At 55.0% G+C, this 13,105-nt stretch overlaps 1 protein-coding gene across 1 annotated transcript; it reads left to right on the forward strand.

Moving 5' to 3' along the window:
• The first annotated feature begins 5,267 nt into the window (after window positions 1-5,267).
• On the forward strand, window positions 5,268-13,105 carry LOC106846197 (immunoglobulin superfamily DCC subclass member 3). Its single transcript, XM_070498063.1, has 13 exons — window positions 5,268-5,310; window positions 6,568-6,870; window positions 7,361-7,505; window positions 7,587-7,714; window positions 9,045-9,053; window positions 10,574-10,711; window positions 10,790-10,948; window positions 11,088-11,253; window positions 11,573-11,817; window positions 12,163-12,327; window positions 12,407-12,595; window positions 12,718-12,839; window positions 12,980-13,105. Exons 1-13 carry the CDS (start codon window positions 5,268-5,270, stop codon window positions 13,103-13,105), a joined length of 1,938 nt encoding a protein of 645 aa, XP_070354164.1.

Below are 13,105 nucleotides of genomic sequence, written 5' to 3' on the forward strand. Positions count from 1 at the left end.
TTTACAACGGAGGGATCAGGTTGTCACCACCAGAAGCCCCTACTCAATCTTAGAATCACCAAAAGTGGGACTCCCAGCCATCACGTACCCCCTGAAGAGATGCAGTGTGCAGCACACGGCACCACCTGTACAGCTTTCTTCCCTAAAAGTGGAGCCTGAACCCAACCAAGCCTCTAGGGCCAGCATCCATTTATAGAGGGACATATCCCATAACACCAAAGAAATCAAAAAGATCCAGAATATGGGTAACTCTACTGGAAAATGTATTGTTAATGAAAATTGTCCATAGCCAATCTATAAATGAAAATTTGGGTGAGTTTATTCTGAGCTAAAATGTGAGGACCATAGCCCAGGGCCCTTCTTCCCGAAGGAAGGAAGGGCACCAAAGAAGTGGGGTGTACGGAGGGGTTATATACCCCCAAAGAGGATGTTTCACATATGATTGACATGCCCCTTTTACAATAGTTGCGAGACTGCTCTGTCGGCACAGCGATTGATGGACACAGCAGGTAGGTCTGCTGTCTCAGTGGACACAGCAGGGTGGCAGGGTGGCAGTTCGGTTGTTTCAAGCTTGGTGGTCACAGGGTGGGTACAGCAATAAGTTCCTAGCCTAAGGAAAGATGCTTATCCTTCAGGAAATGCCACTGTGGGGGGAAGTTGCATCTTTATCTTAAGGTCATTTGTTCTTGTCTTTGGGACATAGCAAATGCTTAAGCAGATATACAATGCATCTTTAACAGCCACGTCAGGCCCTTTTGGAAAAAACAAAGTCAGGCTGAATTAACGTTACACCAAACGGCTTCCTCCTATACTCCAATATATCCTATTGCTTGCCACTTCTATTTGTCAGTATCCAGTATCTTCAACAACTCAATGATATATGGGCGGGGGGTGGGGGCAGGAAGAAGGGTGCTTTCAATTAGATCCTTAAGAGACATAACAACTAAATGTAGTGTATGGACCTCGTTCTTGGTTTTAAAAACAACAAAATAGAGTAAAAAGACATTTTTGAGACAATCAGGGAAATTTGATTATGGACTAGTTATTATGTGATATTAAGAAATCATTGTTACTTTTATTACATTGTGGTTATGGAAAGAAAAGTTTGTATATTTTAAAAGATACACATAATTGTATCAGTGTGGAATGTGATGATGTCTGGGATTTATCTGAAAATGCTTCAGCAAAGAAAAAGGGAAAACAGGGAAGATGTGCCCAGCAGAGGGAACAGAGCATGCGAAGCCTCAGTGACTGTCAAGGGCCAGGACAAGGTGGGGGCAGGTGGGGAGTGGTGGGATTGCCTGGGACTGGGTCCTGCAGAGCCTTGGAAGGAAGATTACCCTGAGGGCATGGGGAGCCCAGCACAAGAGGGACGGTGTTAGGGCGCATGCTCAGGCTGCAGCAGGGTGGGCAGTGAGGGGCAGAGAGAGGCGGGAGACCCCCTGCCTGGCTTTCCACTCTGCTCTGCACTGGGGCAGCCACACTGGGATCCAGAAAAGGCACGGGGACCAGAGCTGAGGGAGTTCTGGGCAGGGGTTTGCAAGACCGCTTGGCTCTTCTTCCGTCTTCGCTTTAATGAAGGCTGACCAAGAGCCTGTCAGGTGCTCCAGGCTTTGGGCACACGGTAGGGACACACAACGTCCCTGCCCTCGTGGAACTCACACTCTAGTGGAAGAGACACAACAAAACCAAGCAGATGTGAAAGGAAACATCGTGGAGACACAATGGACAGGAGTCCTGTGGAGTTTTGTATATGCTGCTGTAACAAATTATCACAAACGTGGTGGCTTCAAACAACACAAATGTATCATCTCACAGCTCTGTAGGTTGGACTGCAGGAAGAGGTCTCACTGGGCTACAACCAAGGTGCCGGCAGGGCTGTGTCCCTTTCTGAAGGCTCCAGGGGAGAATCCATTCCTTTCTTTTTCCTGTTTCCAGGTCACCTGCATTCTTTTGCTCTCTGCTCCCTTCATCTTCAAGGGAACTTCTTTCTCCCTCTGACTTCTTCTGCCAACCTCTTCCACATTTAAGGACGCTTGTGATTATCTTGGGCCCATCTGGATAATCCAGGATAATCTCCTTATTTTAAGGTCAGATGACCAGCCACCTTGATGTCATCCACAGTCTTAATTCCCCCTTGCCATGTAACCTAATATATTCCTAATATATTCCTAGATTCCAGGGATTAGGGCATAGATCTCTTCAGGGGCCATTATTCTGCCTGTCACAGATGGGGAGACAGATGGAGATAGACAGAGATGGAGGCAGAAGAAAGGGTATGGAGAGAGACATAGATCCTGGTTGAAAGGAGAGATGTGGAGAGAGAGCAAGCAAACAACATCCCAGGTGCACGAGGGGAGTCCTCGGGAGGATGTCATCTGCCAGAGAGACTTTCTGGGGAAATTGTTCCAGAAAAGCCTGGGGCTGTTCAGGGCTGGGCCAATTGTTGATAGTTGGGAGAGAGGAAAAGAGGAGCGGCTCTTGACAGATCAGTCCAGCCAGCATTTCCTGAACATTAAGGCTATTCAGACTCTATCCCTGGGACAGACTTCCCAACCTGGGGCTCAGGGGGCCTGAGCCAGTGTTCATGGGAAGGTGGGTTTATCTCCTATCTCGAGGATTATAAAAAGAATGTAAAATGCTGCAGTCACTTTGGAAAACAGCATGGCAGTTCCTCAAAATGCATATGACCCAGAAATCCCATTCCCAGGTGTATACCTAAGACAATTGAAAGCATCATCTCCACACAAAAACTTATACACGAATGTTCATGGCAGCATTATTCATAACAGCCAAAAAGTGGAAACAACCCAAACGTCCATCATCTGGCGAATGGGTAAACAAATGGTGGTATAGCCATGCAATGGAATAGTATTCAGTCATAAAAAGGAATGAAGCACTGATGCATGCTACTCTGTGGATGAACCTTGAAGACAATACGCTAAGTGAAAGAAGACAGACCCGAGAGGCCACATGCGGTTTGATTCCGTTTATGTGAGATGTCCAGAATAGGCACAGCCAGAAAGTAGATGAGTGATTGTCCGGGGCGTGGTGGGCAGATGGGGAGTGAATATTGATGGATACAGTGTTTCTTTTAGGGGTGATGAAAGTGTTCTAAAATAGATTATGGTGATGGTTCAACTCTGTAAATATAGTAAAACCGCTGAGCTGTACAGCTTAAACAGGTGAACTTTGTGGTCTGTAAATTATAGCTCCATAATACTGTTCTTAAAAAGCAGCAGCAGCAAGAGGAGGAAAGAAGTCGTGCTGGGCCCTTAAGGTGCAATGCATTTCGCTGGATCCTCACAACTCGGGAAGATGGTCTTGCCCTCCTTCCCATTTTACAGGTGGGGAAATCTCAGGGAGGCGAGGGGCCCCAGCCCAAGGCAAGATGGCTGTCAGCCACAGGCTTGGACTTGAAGCCAGGTCTTCCATATTGGTCCATCTTTGTCCTGTGGGCCAGGCTGGAGTGTGAATTCGGAGGTGACAAGGCAAGTGCTACACATAAGGAGGCATCTTCTCAGTAGGTATTGGAGAGGGGGGAGTTCTGACAGCAACAGGGAGAAGCAGACAGGGAAGAGGGGAGTGACACAATCCCGCAAAGGTGCCCCTCTGCACGCTCCATTCTAAGCCCTTACCCCATTTAATCCTCCCAGTCGTGGAGGGAAGTTGCTTCTCTCACACATCCACCTCCATTTTATAGACAAAGCAGGCTCAGAGAGGTAAAATTGCCTACAGAGGACACACAGCTCATAAGTGATTTGGACCACATCTCCCTGACCTCAGGACCTATAATCCTCTTCTTGTCCAGTCTGCTCTGACTCAGGAGTTTGCTCAGGGGAAAGGATGGGAACCCACATCAGAGGCTCCAGGACAGAGAGATGCAGGGCTGGGTGAGGGAAGCGCGGTGGGGAGGCTGCCAGCTCCCTCATCTCACACAGTGAGGACTGCTGGTCTGGGAGGAGGAGGCTGGGCTGGGAGAGGCAGTGTTAAATGAGCCGATTCGGAATACCTGTGAGGAAGGTGGGGCGAGCTGGAGAGGAGGCTGAGCATGCTGGGGCGCAGACTGAGCATGGGGGCTTGTGCTGAAAAGATAGGGGCACAGCCTAAGCTAGGCAGGGCAAAGCCAGACACCAGAAGCTGAGGGGAAGGAGTGAGGGGAGGGGGGCTCACAGAGAGCCAGTCAGGGGCCAGACTGGCTGGAGCTTCTGGGGTGGAAGCCTGGGTTCTGCCCCAGCCAGATTTCCCCACCCTGCTTTTTCTCCTTATCCTCTCTCACAGACACGCTACATCTTTCCGGAAGCTCTGTTTTTTGGGAGGTAGGTACTGCAGAAATGGCAATGGTACTGCAGTCAGTCCCTTTCTGAGTCCCTGGCTCCTTTGGTAAAAGGGTAGTCCCTGCTTTCTGCATGTTTTAGATGGTTGCCCGCCAAGGGGAGGGGGTGTGGGTCTCTTTCTTCTCTTTAGGATGGGGCAGTGGAGGCTGGGTCCAACCTCCCGCCGGCTGGCCGCCTCTTGGCCCCTGACGGCCCCAACCCATTGTCCAAACAAGAATAGAGAGAAGAGCTTTGGAAAGTGACACTATGAATGGTGAGGGGGCTGCTGGGGCCGTGACCAAGCTAATGGGATGAGCTCCCCCATGCTGGGCCCTGGCTCAGCACCTGGGACAGCGACTCTGCTAGGAGGTTGGGGGCTCTGTGTCCCTCCCTGGGACCCCCAAATCAGACTCCAAGCACCCCCTGTCCAGGCCCTGGATCCCTAGAGATGGTCTCAGGGGAGCAGATGCCCCAACTCCCCCTAGAACCTCACTCTCATTCAGAGTTTGAGAGGGAGTAAAGGGTGGGTCTAGCAGGCTGGGAGAGGATTCTGGAGGCTGGGAAAGGGGCAGGCTTGACCCCCCAACTTTGCCATGCTCTCATTGGCTCCTGCCCCCTCCCCTTTCCATGCCCCAGTTGTCTCTGTGTCTGGGTCCTGGCCCTGGGAGGAGGGGACAGTGGGGATGGGAGTGGGGAGGGAGCTCAGGCTGAAAGCAGAGAGACACCCAGGTCCAGGGAGGACGGAGGGAAGGACAGCAGCCTCCAGCCTCGACCCCAGACCTTGGCCCCCACAGATCCCGGGCTCCCCAAAGCAAGGCCAGAGCCCATACACTGTGCCCCCCGAGTGTGGGGTAGGGAATGCCCACAGCCCAGGGGCCCCCAGGTTGAAGGCAGAAGACCAGGGCTGCTTGGGAAGTGGCCTTGGGCTGAGGGGGCCGGGCCTGTGGGGACATGGGGCGGGAGCTGCTGCTTCTGCTGCTGCTCCAAGACTGGGGTAAGTGATGGGGCTGCAGGGCTGGAGGGGAGAAGGAAGACGAGGGCCATGGGGGAGAAATGGGGGAGCCAGGTGAGAATGGTGGGTGGAAGAATAGGGGAAGACATAGGAATGGGAGAGTTGGGGGGCAAAATGGGGGAGAAGGACAGAGGTGACAGGAGCAGAGGTGCAGAAACCCTGTAGGACAGCTGGGTGGGGGGTAAGCAGGAAGGACATGTGTGTGTAAGACAGAGTTATATGTGGGGAGAGCCTCTGGGGAGCCAAGATTGGCTACAGTCCTGGGGCTGTGCTAGCTGGAAGGGGAGCGGGGGGGCCATGTAGCGAGTGGTTAGGAGGGGCTGTGAGGCAGAGGGTCTTGGAAAGGCGGGAACCAGGACGTTTCCCCACAGATGTCCCTGTGAGTGCCGAGGCTGGATGAGGCTGCAGGCTCTGGTCCCTCAAGGCCACTGTCTGCCCACCCATCCACCCCCCATCTGCTGGGCAGGGCCCAGCTCAGCCTTCAGGCTGAGTTATCTTATTTACTGTGCATGGTAGGGCAGTCGATGCATGTGGGTCCACGACTCTGCTCATGCATTTCTGGGCTGTGACATTGGTGCTTGTTGCCCCATGCTTGTGTATTTGTGGCCTTGAGTCTATAGGGACATCTCTGTGTGACCTGTGTTTGTGTCCTCTGTGTGTGGGCATGTGTCTGGGATGGAACTCATCTGTGTCTAGAACGTGAGGAGGTCTGTGAGGTTGGGATTTTTAGTCCAAGGGTGTGTGTCTGTGAGTGAGTGTGTGTGAGTATAAGCGTGTTCTTTCCCTATTCAGGGGCCAGGGTCCTGGCAGGGGGAGGGGGAGAGCAGAGCCAGGAGTCCTGGGAAGCTGACCCTGCGGACAGACAGGCAGATGGGCTGGCGGGGGAGGGAGGATGGACCCCATTGTCCCCTGGGGAGCACAATGCCCACGCCTGGGCCCCTGACCTCATCATTGTGCCCACTCCGCCCCCTCCCCGTTGCCAAGGCCTGGCTGAAAGAGGCCATCAATCATGGCGGCCCGCGAGGCCTGGCTCGCTAGCCAGACAGCAGCCCACCCGGCCCAGCTCCTCAGACTGCTAGGCCCTGCTCCCCACCTCGCTCCACCTCGGCTGCCCCAAGGTCCCCTGAAGCAAAGTCCTGCCTCCTCGCCCCTTGCTGAGGCTGGGAGAGGGTCAGAACTGAGGGGAGGTGGTGGCCACAGGAGGCCGCCATATCCAGGCCTTGCTGGCTGTCCCCACAGGCCACACTGCAGGCTCCGAGCTAGCCTTCGTGCAGGAGCCGGGGGACGTGGTAGCCGTGAGGGAGCACCCACTGGTGCTGCCCTGCCAGGTGGAGGGTGAGCCTCCCGTGTCCATTTCCTGGCAGCGGGATGGGCTGGCCCTGGCTAACGACAGTGGTGCCACCCTGATGCCGGATGGCTCCCTGCACCTGGCTGCTCTGCCTTCCCGCCGGAGCCTCCCCTCCCGTGCCCATGAGTACCACTGTGTGGCCCAGAACCGCTATGGGCGACTGGTGAGCCGGCGGGCTCGGGTACAGCTGGCAAGTAAGTAACTGGGCTGCTCCTGGGGGTGGGGGAATAAGAGTGCACAGGGGCACCCATAAAGGGCACCCATGGGGCACGGAGTTGCCCGGAGTGGGCCTGGGCAGTGCTGACTCAGCCTTTGGACACAGCATGCCCAGTGTCTAGGGCCCAAGGTAATGTCAGGGTCCCACAAAAATGTTTTAATTTTAATTTCTTGAACATTAGAAGAAAAAATTGACTATAATAATGAATATTATAATGAGTCCAGCCTGAATTAGATTTGTCTTTATACCAATGCAATTGTAAAATATAATTTTAAATGTTTTTTATGGAGGAAGGCAAAGTGCTTATGGCCCACAAAAGTCACTATGCCCTGTTGCACAGTGAAGAGGTTAGCAGGAGGTAGCAGATGCGGGCACAGAGGTGGGAGCCAGGGCTCTAGGACATAGACGCTGGGGGCAAAGCCCAGGGCTGGCTCAGGGCCATGCTCAGGTGGTCCCCTGTGCCCTAGGTCTGTCTCGCTTCCACCAACATCCAGAGTCCGTCGAGGTGGAGCAGGGTGGAGTTGCCCGCTTCCAGTGCCTGATCCGGGGGGTGCCTGAGCCCTCCATTTCCTGGGAGCACAATGGCACGGCCCTGAGTACTGCTGACCACCGGTGAGCACCAGCCAGGAGTGTGGTGGGTGGCAGGCTGGGGGCCATGGCGAGACTGTGGACCCCTGACTTCTGTATCCTCAGGATCACACTGCTTCCTGGTGGCATCCTCCACATCACCAGCATGAGCCAAGCTGACGTGGGCACCTACCACTGCGTGGCCCACAACGTGGCCAACATCCGCCACAGCCAGGATGCCCAGCTGAGCCTGAGCAGTAAGCAAGTCCCAGGGGAGTCAGAATGGGCATTGGGCAGAAAGGTGGGTGGGAGCTGGTGCTGCTGGGAGTGGGTGTGGCTGATGTGGTTGTATGTGGTACAGATACTTTGTAAAGACAGACATTCTGAGCACCTACTGTATATTAAGCACTGTGCTGGGTATGGGAGGACAGCAGTAAGCAGACTGAACAGGCTCAGCCCATCACGGGCTTCCCAGAGCTCACAACCTAGTAGAGAGGGAAGGGCTGTGGGAACCCAGCACAGGGACCTCTAACTCAGCCTTGGGCTGTGGGCAAGGGATGGTCAGGGGCTTCAGGAGTAAGCTACACCAACCTGGATCTTGAAAGGTGAGCGGACAGAGGCAGGCCAAGGTCTGGAAGGTGGACAGGGTGGCATTCCTGGCATTTCCCTGTGCAAAAGGACAAGGGTGAGAATATGCAGGCAGTTCCATGTTGCTGGACCATAGAAGGAGCAGAGTGCAAGGCAACAAGAACTGACGTAGGAGAGGTGGGCAAGCGCCATCATGAACAGGAGTTTGGACCTCATCTAGAGGGCAGGGGGAGGGAGCCCTTGATGGGTTTGGAGTGGGGCTCAGAGTCAGGCTCTGTCTCAGCTGGGAGTGGATGCCTGGGTGCAATTCTAGGCGTGTGTATGTGCAAGTGTTTGTGCATGTGTGTGTGCACACTTGCACATTTCCTCCTTGGGGTGAGGATGAAAATAGCTTTGTACCTGAGATGAAATACCCAGGACGACGCCAAATGCAGGCCAAGTGGGTAGCAGAGTTTGGTGCCCACAGTGAGGGTGGTGGCAGAGCCTATGAGTTGGTGCCCAGCAGGAGACTGGGCCTGAGACTCCCCCCACAGCCTGAAGCCAAGATGCCACAGGTGGCTCTGAGGGAAGGTGTGCCAGAATCGTCCACGAGGGGGCTCCATAGGATAAATAACAAGTGAACCTTGGGCCTGCATCGGGCACCTTCGCATAGACTTTCAAAACATCCTTGACAAAATTTTACCGAAGGATGTGCAACTTTAAAATTGAAGACTGAAGGGGGAGGGGGCATCTGGAACTGACTTAGGAACTGAAAGCCAAGGGTGGGGATCAGGGGCTGCTCCCTGAGAGCAGAGGGAAGGCCAGGTGGGGTTCCTCTGGCTTCCCACTTCCCGTTCCCATGAACCATCTGGAGCAGGAGGGCAGGACACAATGCTTCCATGATGCTCTGTGCTCCTGACCGGCTATCAGGGGCAGGCACGGGGCCTCCATCCTGCTGCCCAAGAAGGCAGGGAATGCAGGGCTAGGGGGCTTCAGGCAGGTCAGAAGGAGGAGGAGCAGGTGCTTGTTGGGAGCAGAGGATCAAGCAGTAACCAAGGGTTTGCCGGTTGCCTAAACATCAGGAAAGGAGCTGGGTCAGTGTAGACTCTTCCCCAGGGATAGGAGCTGGGGACGAAGGCCTCAGACCATTTATTCCTAAAGCACTCCCCTGGGGCAGACCTTACACTGGGGAGGCACCAGGGAGACAGAATTTCCCAGACTTTCAAAGAGCTCACAGTGGCAGGAGGGGTACGCTGTCAGCTGTTCAGTGCTCCTGAGATCCAGGTTTGAGTCCCATTTCTGCCATCTCTCTGACATTGGACAAGTTACTTAACTCCTCTGACACTCGGTTTCTCATCTGTAAACGTGGAGAAATAAAAGCACTTGCCTCACAGGCTGTAGTGAGAATTAAATGAGTGTGTGCAGGGCTCACAGCACAACGCCTGGCCTGTGAGCGGTTCCACCAGCGATCGCTGAAGTGTCATTACATGGTCCAGGCTCTTCCCGCTCAACAGTCTGACCAGGTGGAACACAGCCTCCTTGGCCAAGACCAGGACATTCCCGGACAGCACAGAGCCTGAACGAGAGCTTCTAAGAGGCAGACTGTGGAGTGCCGGGCCCAAAGCAGGCCCTCAATATTTGGTTGCAGAATGAATGGATGGATAAATGAGTAAGTGAATGAATGAAAGAAATACTATCTAGGCCTCGAGGAATATTTAAAGATGTTTAAGACTTTATACCAGTCCTTGAGAAACTTTCATTTTAGAGACACAAAATTTTGTATGAGAAGTTCTTAAGGACATTTATGAAAGGGTTAAAGATACGTTACAAAGTCTCATAAAATACAAAGTGGCAAAACAAAAATGGAGGTGACAGGATAAAGGAAAACAAAGGCCCCTCTTTCCCTGTTGTTCACAGCTGTACTCCCAGTGTGAGAAGAGTGCCTGGTACACGGGAGCGCCCCAGTGATGATTTGTTGAATAACCTAATAAAATGGGAGAGGGTGGCATAAAATGAAGGTTCAGGTTAGACCCAAATAGTAGTATATTTCAAACAACGTTTACGTCCCTCCTGAGCAGTTGAGACATGCTGAGCTCTGAGGGAGGCCTGGTTTCTTTCTGAAGGAGGGGTCTTTGTGGGTGACTTGGGGAAGGGGACAAGGCTCCTGCTCCTACCTGCCCCACAGGGCGAGGCTCCCAGGGAAGGTGGGGCCAGTTCATGTTCTGACACTGCAGCAGGCCGTCCCGGGGTACGCAGGGTACGCATGAGGGCGTGCTTACACTCTTTCCTCTCTCCTCCCCACCAGTTTAACTTGGGGCCTGCTCACTATGCCAAAGCTTCTTAGCCCTAACATTTACCTCCATGGGGCCTTGGGACAGTCATTTTCTTTATCTGTAAACTGGGAATCAGATAGCAGCTGCCCAGAGCTGCTCTGAGGTCTGGTCCATTGAGGACAAGAAGGGGGCTCCGGGAGCAGAAGTGTGTACTGGGCTTGGGGGAAGAGTGCTATTTCTTGATCCCTCAACTTGCCTGTTTCCACCTCGCAGTGGGATCCCCGCGGCTGCTGCAGGAGCCGGAGATCCTGTCGGGGCCTCAGAACCTGACACTCACGGTGCACCAAACAGCAGTGCTGGAGTGCATCGCCACCGGCCACCCACAGCCACTTGTCTCCTGGAGCCGCCTGGGTGCGCAGCTGCCCCACCCTGCCTCCCAGAGCCCAGCCCTTTGCCCTTTCCCAGCCCTGACCCCTCGCCTCCCTGCAGATGGCCGTTCCATTGGCGTGGAGGGCATCCAAGTCCTGGGCACCGGGAACCTTATGATCTCTGACGTGTCAGTCCAGCACTCGGGCGTCTACGTCTGCGCTGCCAACTGGCCAGGCACCCGCGTCCGGCGCACGGCGCAGGGTATCCTGCTGGTGCAGGGTGAGCCCCGAAGGCTGGGTGAGGAGGCTCCTGGGGCACCCCATCTCCCCATGGGAAACTGGATGGGGAGAGGGGCAGGAGCAGGAGGAGGACAAGAGGCTGGGCCTCACGTGCCTTCCACCTGCCGTTGCCTCTCCAGCTCCCCCCGAGTTTGTCCAGTGGCCACAGTCCTTGTCCAAGCCTGCAGGCAGCAGCGCCATCTTCACTTGTGTGGCCCAGGGTGTCCCTGAGCCCCACCTGATCTGGTTGAAGAATGGGAAGGTGCTGAGTCCTGGGGATAACATTCAGCTGACCCATAACAACAGGTACCCGGGTCCCACCCACTGCCTGACTGCCGACCGTAGGTACCCTCACCTGCCCCAGGCTTCCATCACCACCTGCACATTAACACTCTCTACCTAGATCTACTCTCTAAAATCTACACAAACCCCCAACAGACATCCCCATCACAGGAGGCACTGCCCTGCCTGCTCTACTATAGTAATGCCCACACACAGGTGCTGTGTCCTTGTGTCCCTGGGCAGATTTGTGGGTCTCTGAGACAGGCAGCCTCCTTTAGGGCCATTCCACTGGGGAGGCGGCTTGGTGAGAAGTAGCCCCCAGCAGCTGTTTGTCTTTCCCTAGCACACTGATGCTGGCAGGGATCTCAGTTGAGGACGAGGCCATCTACCAATGCGTGGCAGAGAATAGTGCGGGCTCCAACCAGGCCAGTGCCCACCTGGCTGTGACAGGGGACCCAGAGCCTCCCCCCGCCCCCAGGGGCCTGCGGGCTATGGCTCTCTCCACCTCTGCCATTCGAGTGTCCTGGGAACCACCCCCCTCCAATGGGGACATCATCGGCTATGTGCTGCATCTCCGGCCTGTAGGAGGTGGGTGTGTGGACAGGAATCCCCTGCTCCAGCCCACCTCTGCCCCTGGCTGGTGGTGTCCCTGGGCAAGTTTCTCTCACTCTTAGTGACCCCAGACCTGTGTGGACTCTTGCCAGGATTCTGGCTCTGTGGTCCTCTGGTGCTTCCTTAGGCTTTTCAGGCCCTTTCTCACCCTCAGCCTTTCTTATCCCAGCTCCAACTTCTGCAGCCCCTTCCCTGCTCTCCTTTGGAGGCCTGGCCGGCCCAGCAAGGCACCAGGAGGGACTTCGTGCCCACTTTGTGGGGGTGGGGATGTTTGTAGTGAGGGCGAGAGATGCTGGGTTGCCAAGCTGTTCTGCTCCTCAGAGCCAGCTGGCTCAGAGCTCCAAGAGGCCGTGGGCAAAAGCACCTTTGAGCATGTCTTCTCCAACCTGGAGCCTGCCACAGCCTACTCGATCCACTTGTGGGCCTACTCAGCAGAGGGTGCCAGCCAGGACTCTGCCTCCATCCACGCCTCCACCATGGGCAGCAGTGAGTGACAGCCTCTCCAGCCCTGTAGAGCCTCAGGCAGACAGGGGCTGCCAACCAGCTCATCCCCTTTCCTCTGCAGCCCCTGCTGTCCTGGGCTTCTCCGCCAAAGTGCTCAATGCTACCTCCGTGCAGGCCTCCTGGGAGCTGCCACCCCAGCTGGGACCCATCCAGGGCTTCAAACTCTTTCACCGCAAACTGCCAGCTTCCCATTTTGAGGGGCCCCTGCTCCTGGCCAGCAGTGTCAGCTCCTTCCTCTACACAGATCTGGGTGAGGCCCTGAACCTTCTTGTGCCACCCCTGGGTCCCCATTCTCAGCGTGGTCTCACCCCAGGCACTGAGCTTCCTGACCCAGGAAGGCCTGTTCCCTTCACAATCTCCTGCTCCCTGCAGAGCCAGCTGCTCTCTATGAGATCAAGCTCCAGGCATTCAATGGCAACGGGGATGGTAACAGCAGTGTCCGTTTTGTCTCTTTGCGTGATGTGCCCCTGACCACCCCTGGTGAGTGGGGTCCGGTAGGAGGGTAGTAGGCCTGGGGTCAGAGCAGGCCACTCCCATAGGACCCACGGCTGTCAGTCTTCAGGGAGGAGAAGGGACTGGGCTTTGCTTCCATCTTGGTCCTCTGACAGATGGCACTGTGTCCACAGAGTCCAAGGCTGGGTGCTCTTGCAGCCAGGATGAGAGCAGCTCGCTGCCTGGGGTTATGGTGGGCATCCACGTGGGCCTGGCTGCCCTCATCGTTTGCCTCCTCTGCCTTCTCCTGGGATGGAGACATAGGTAA

Source organism: Equus asinus, chromosome 25 (genome assembly GCF_041296235.1).
Source record: "Equus asinus isolate D_3611 breed Donkey chromosome 25, EquAss-T2T_v2, whole genome shotgun sequence".
Taxonomy (NCBI): Eukaryota; Metazoa; Chordata; class Mammalia; order Perissodactyla; family Equidae; genus Equus; species Equus asinus.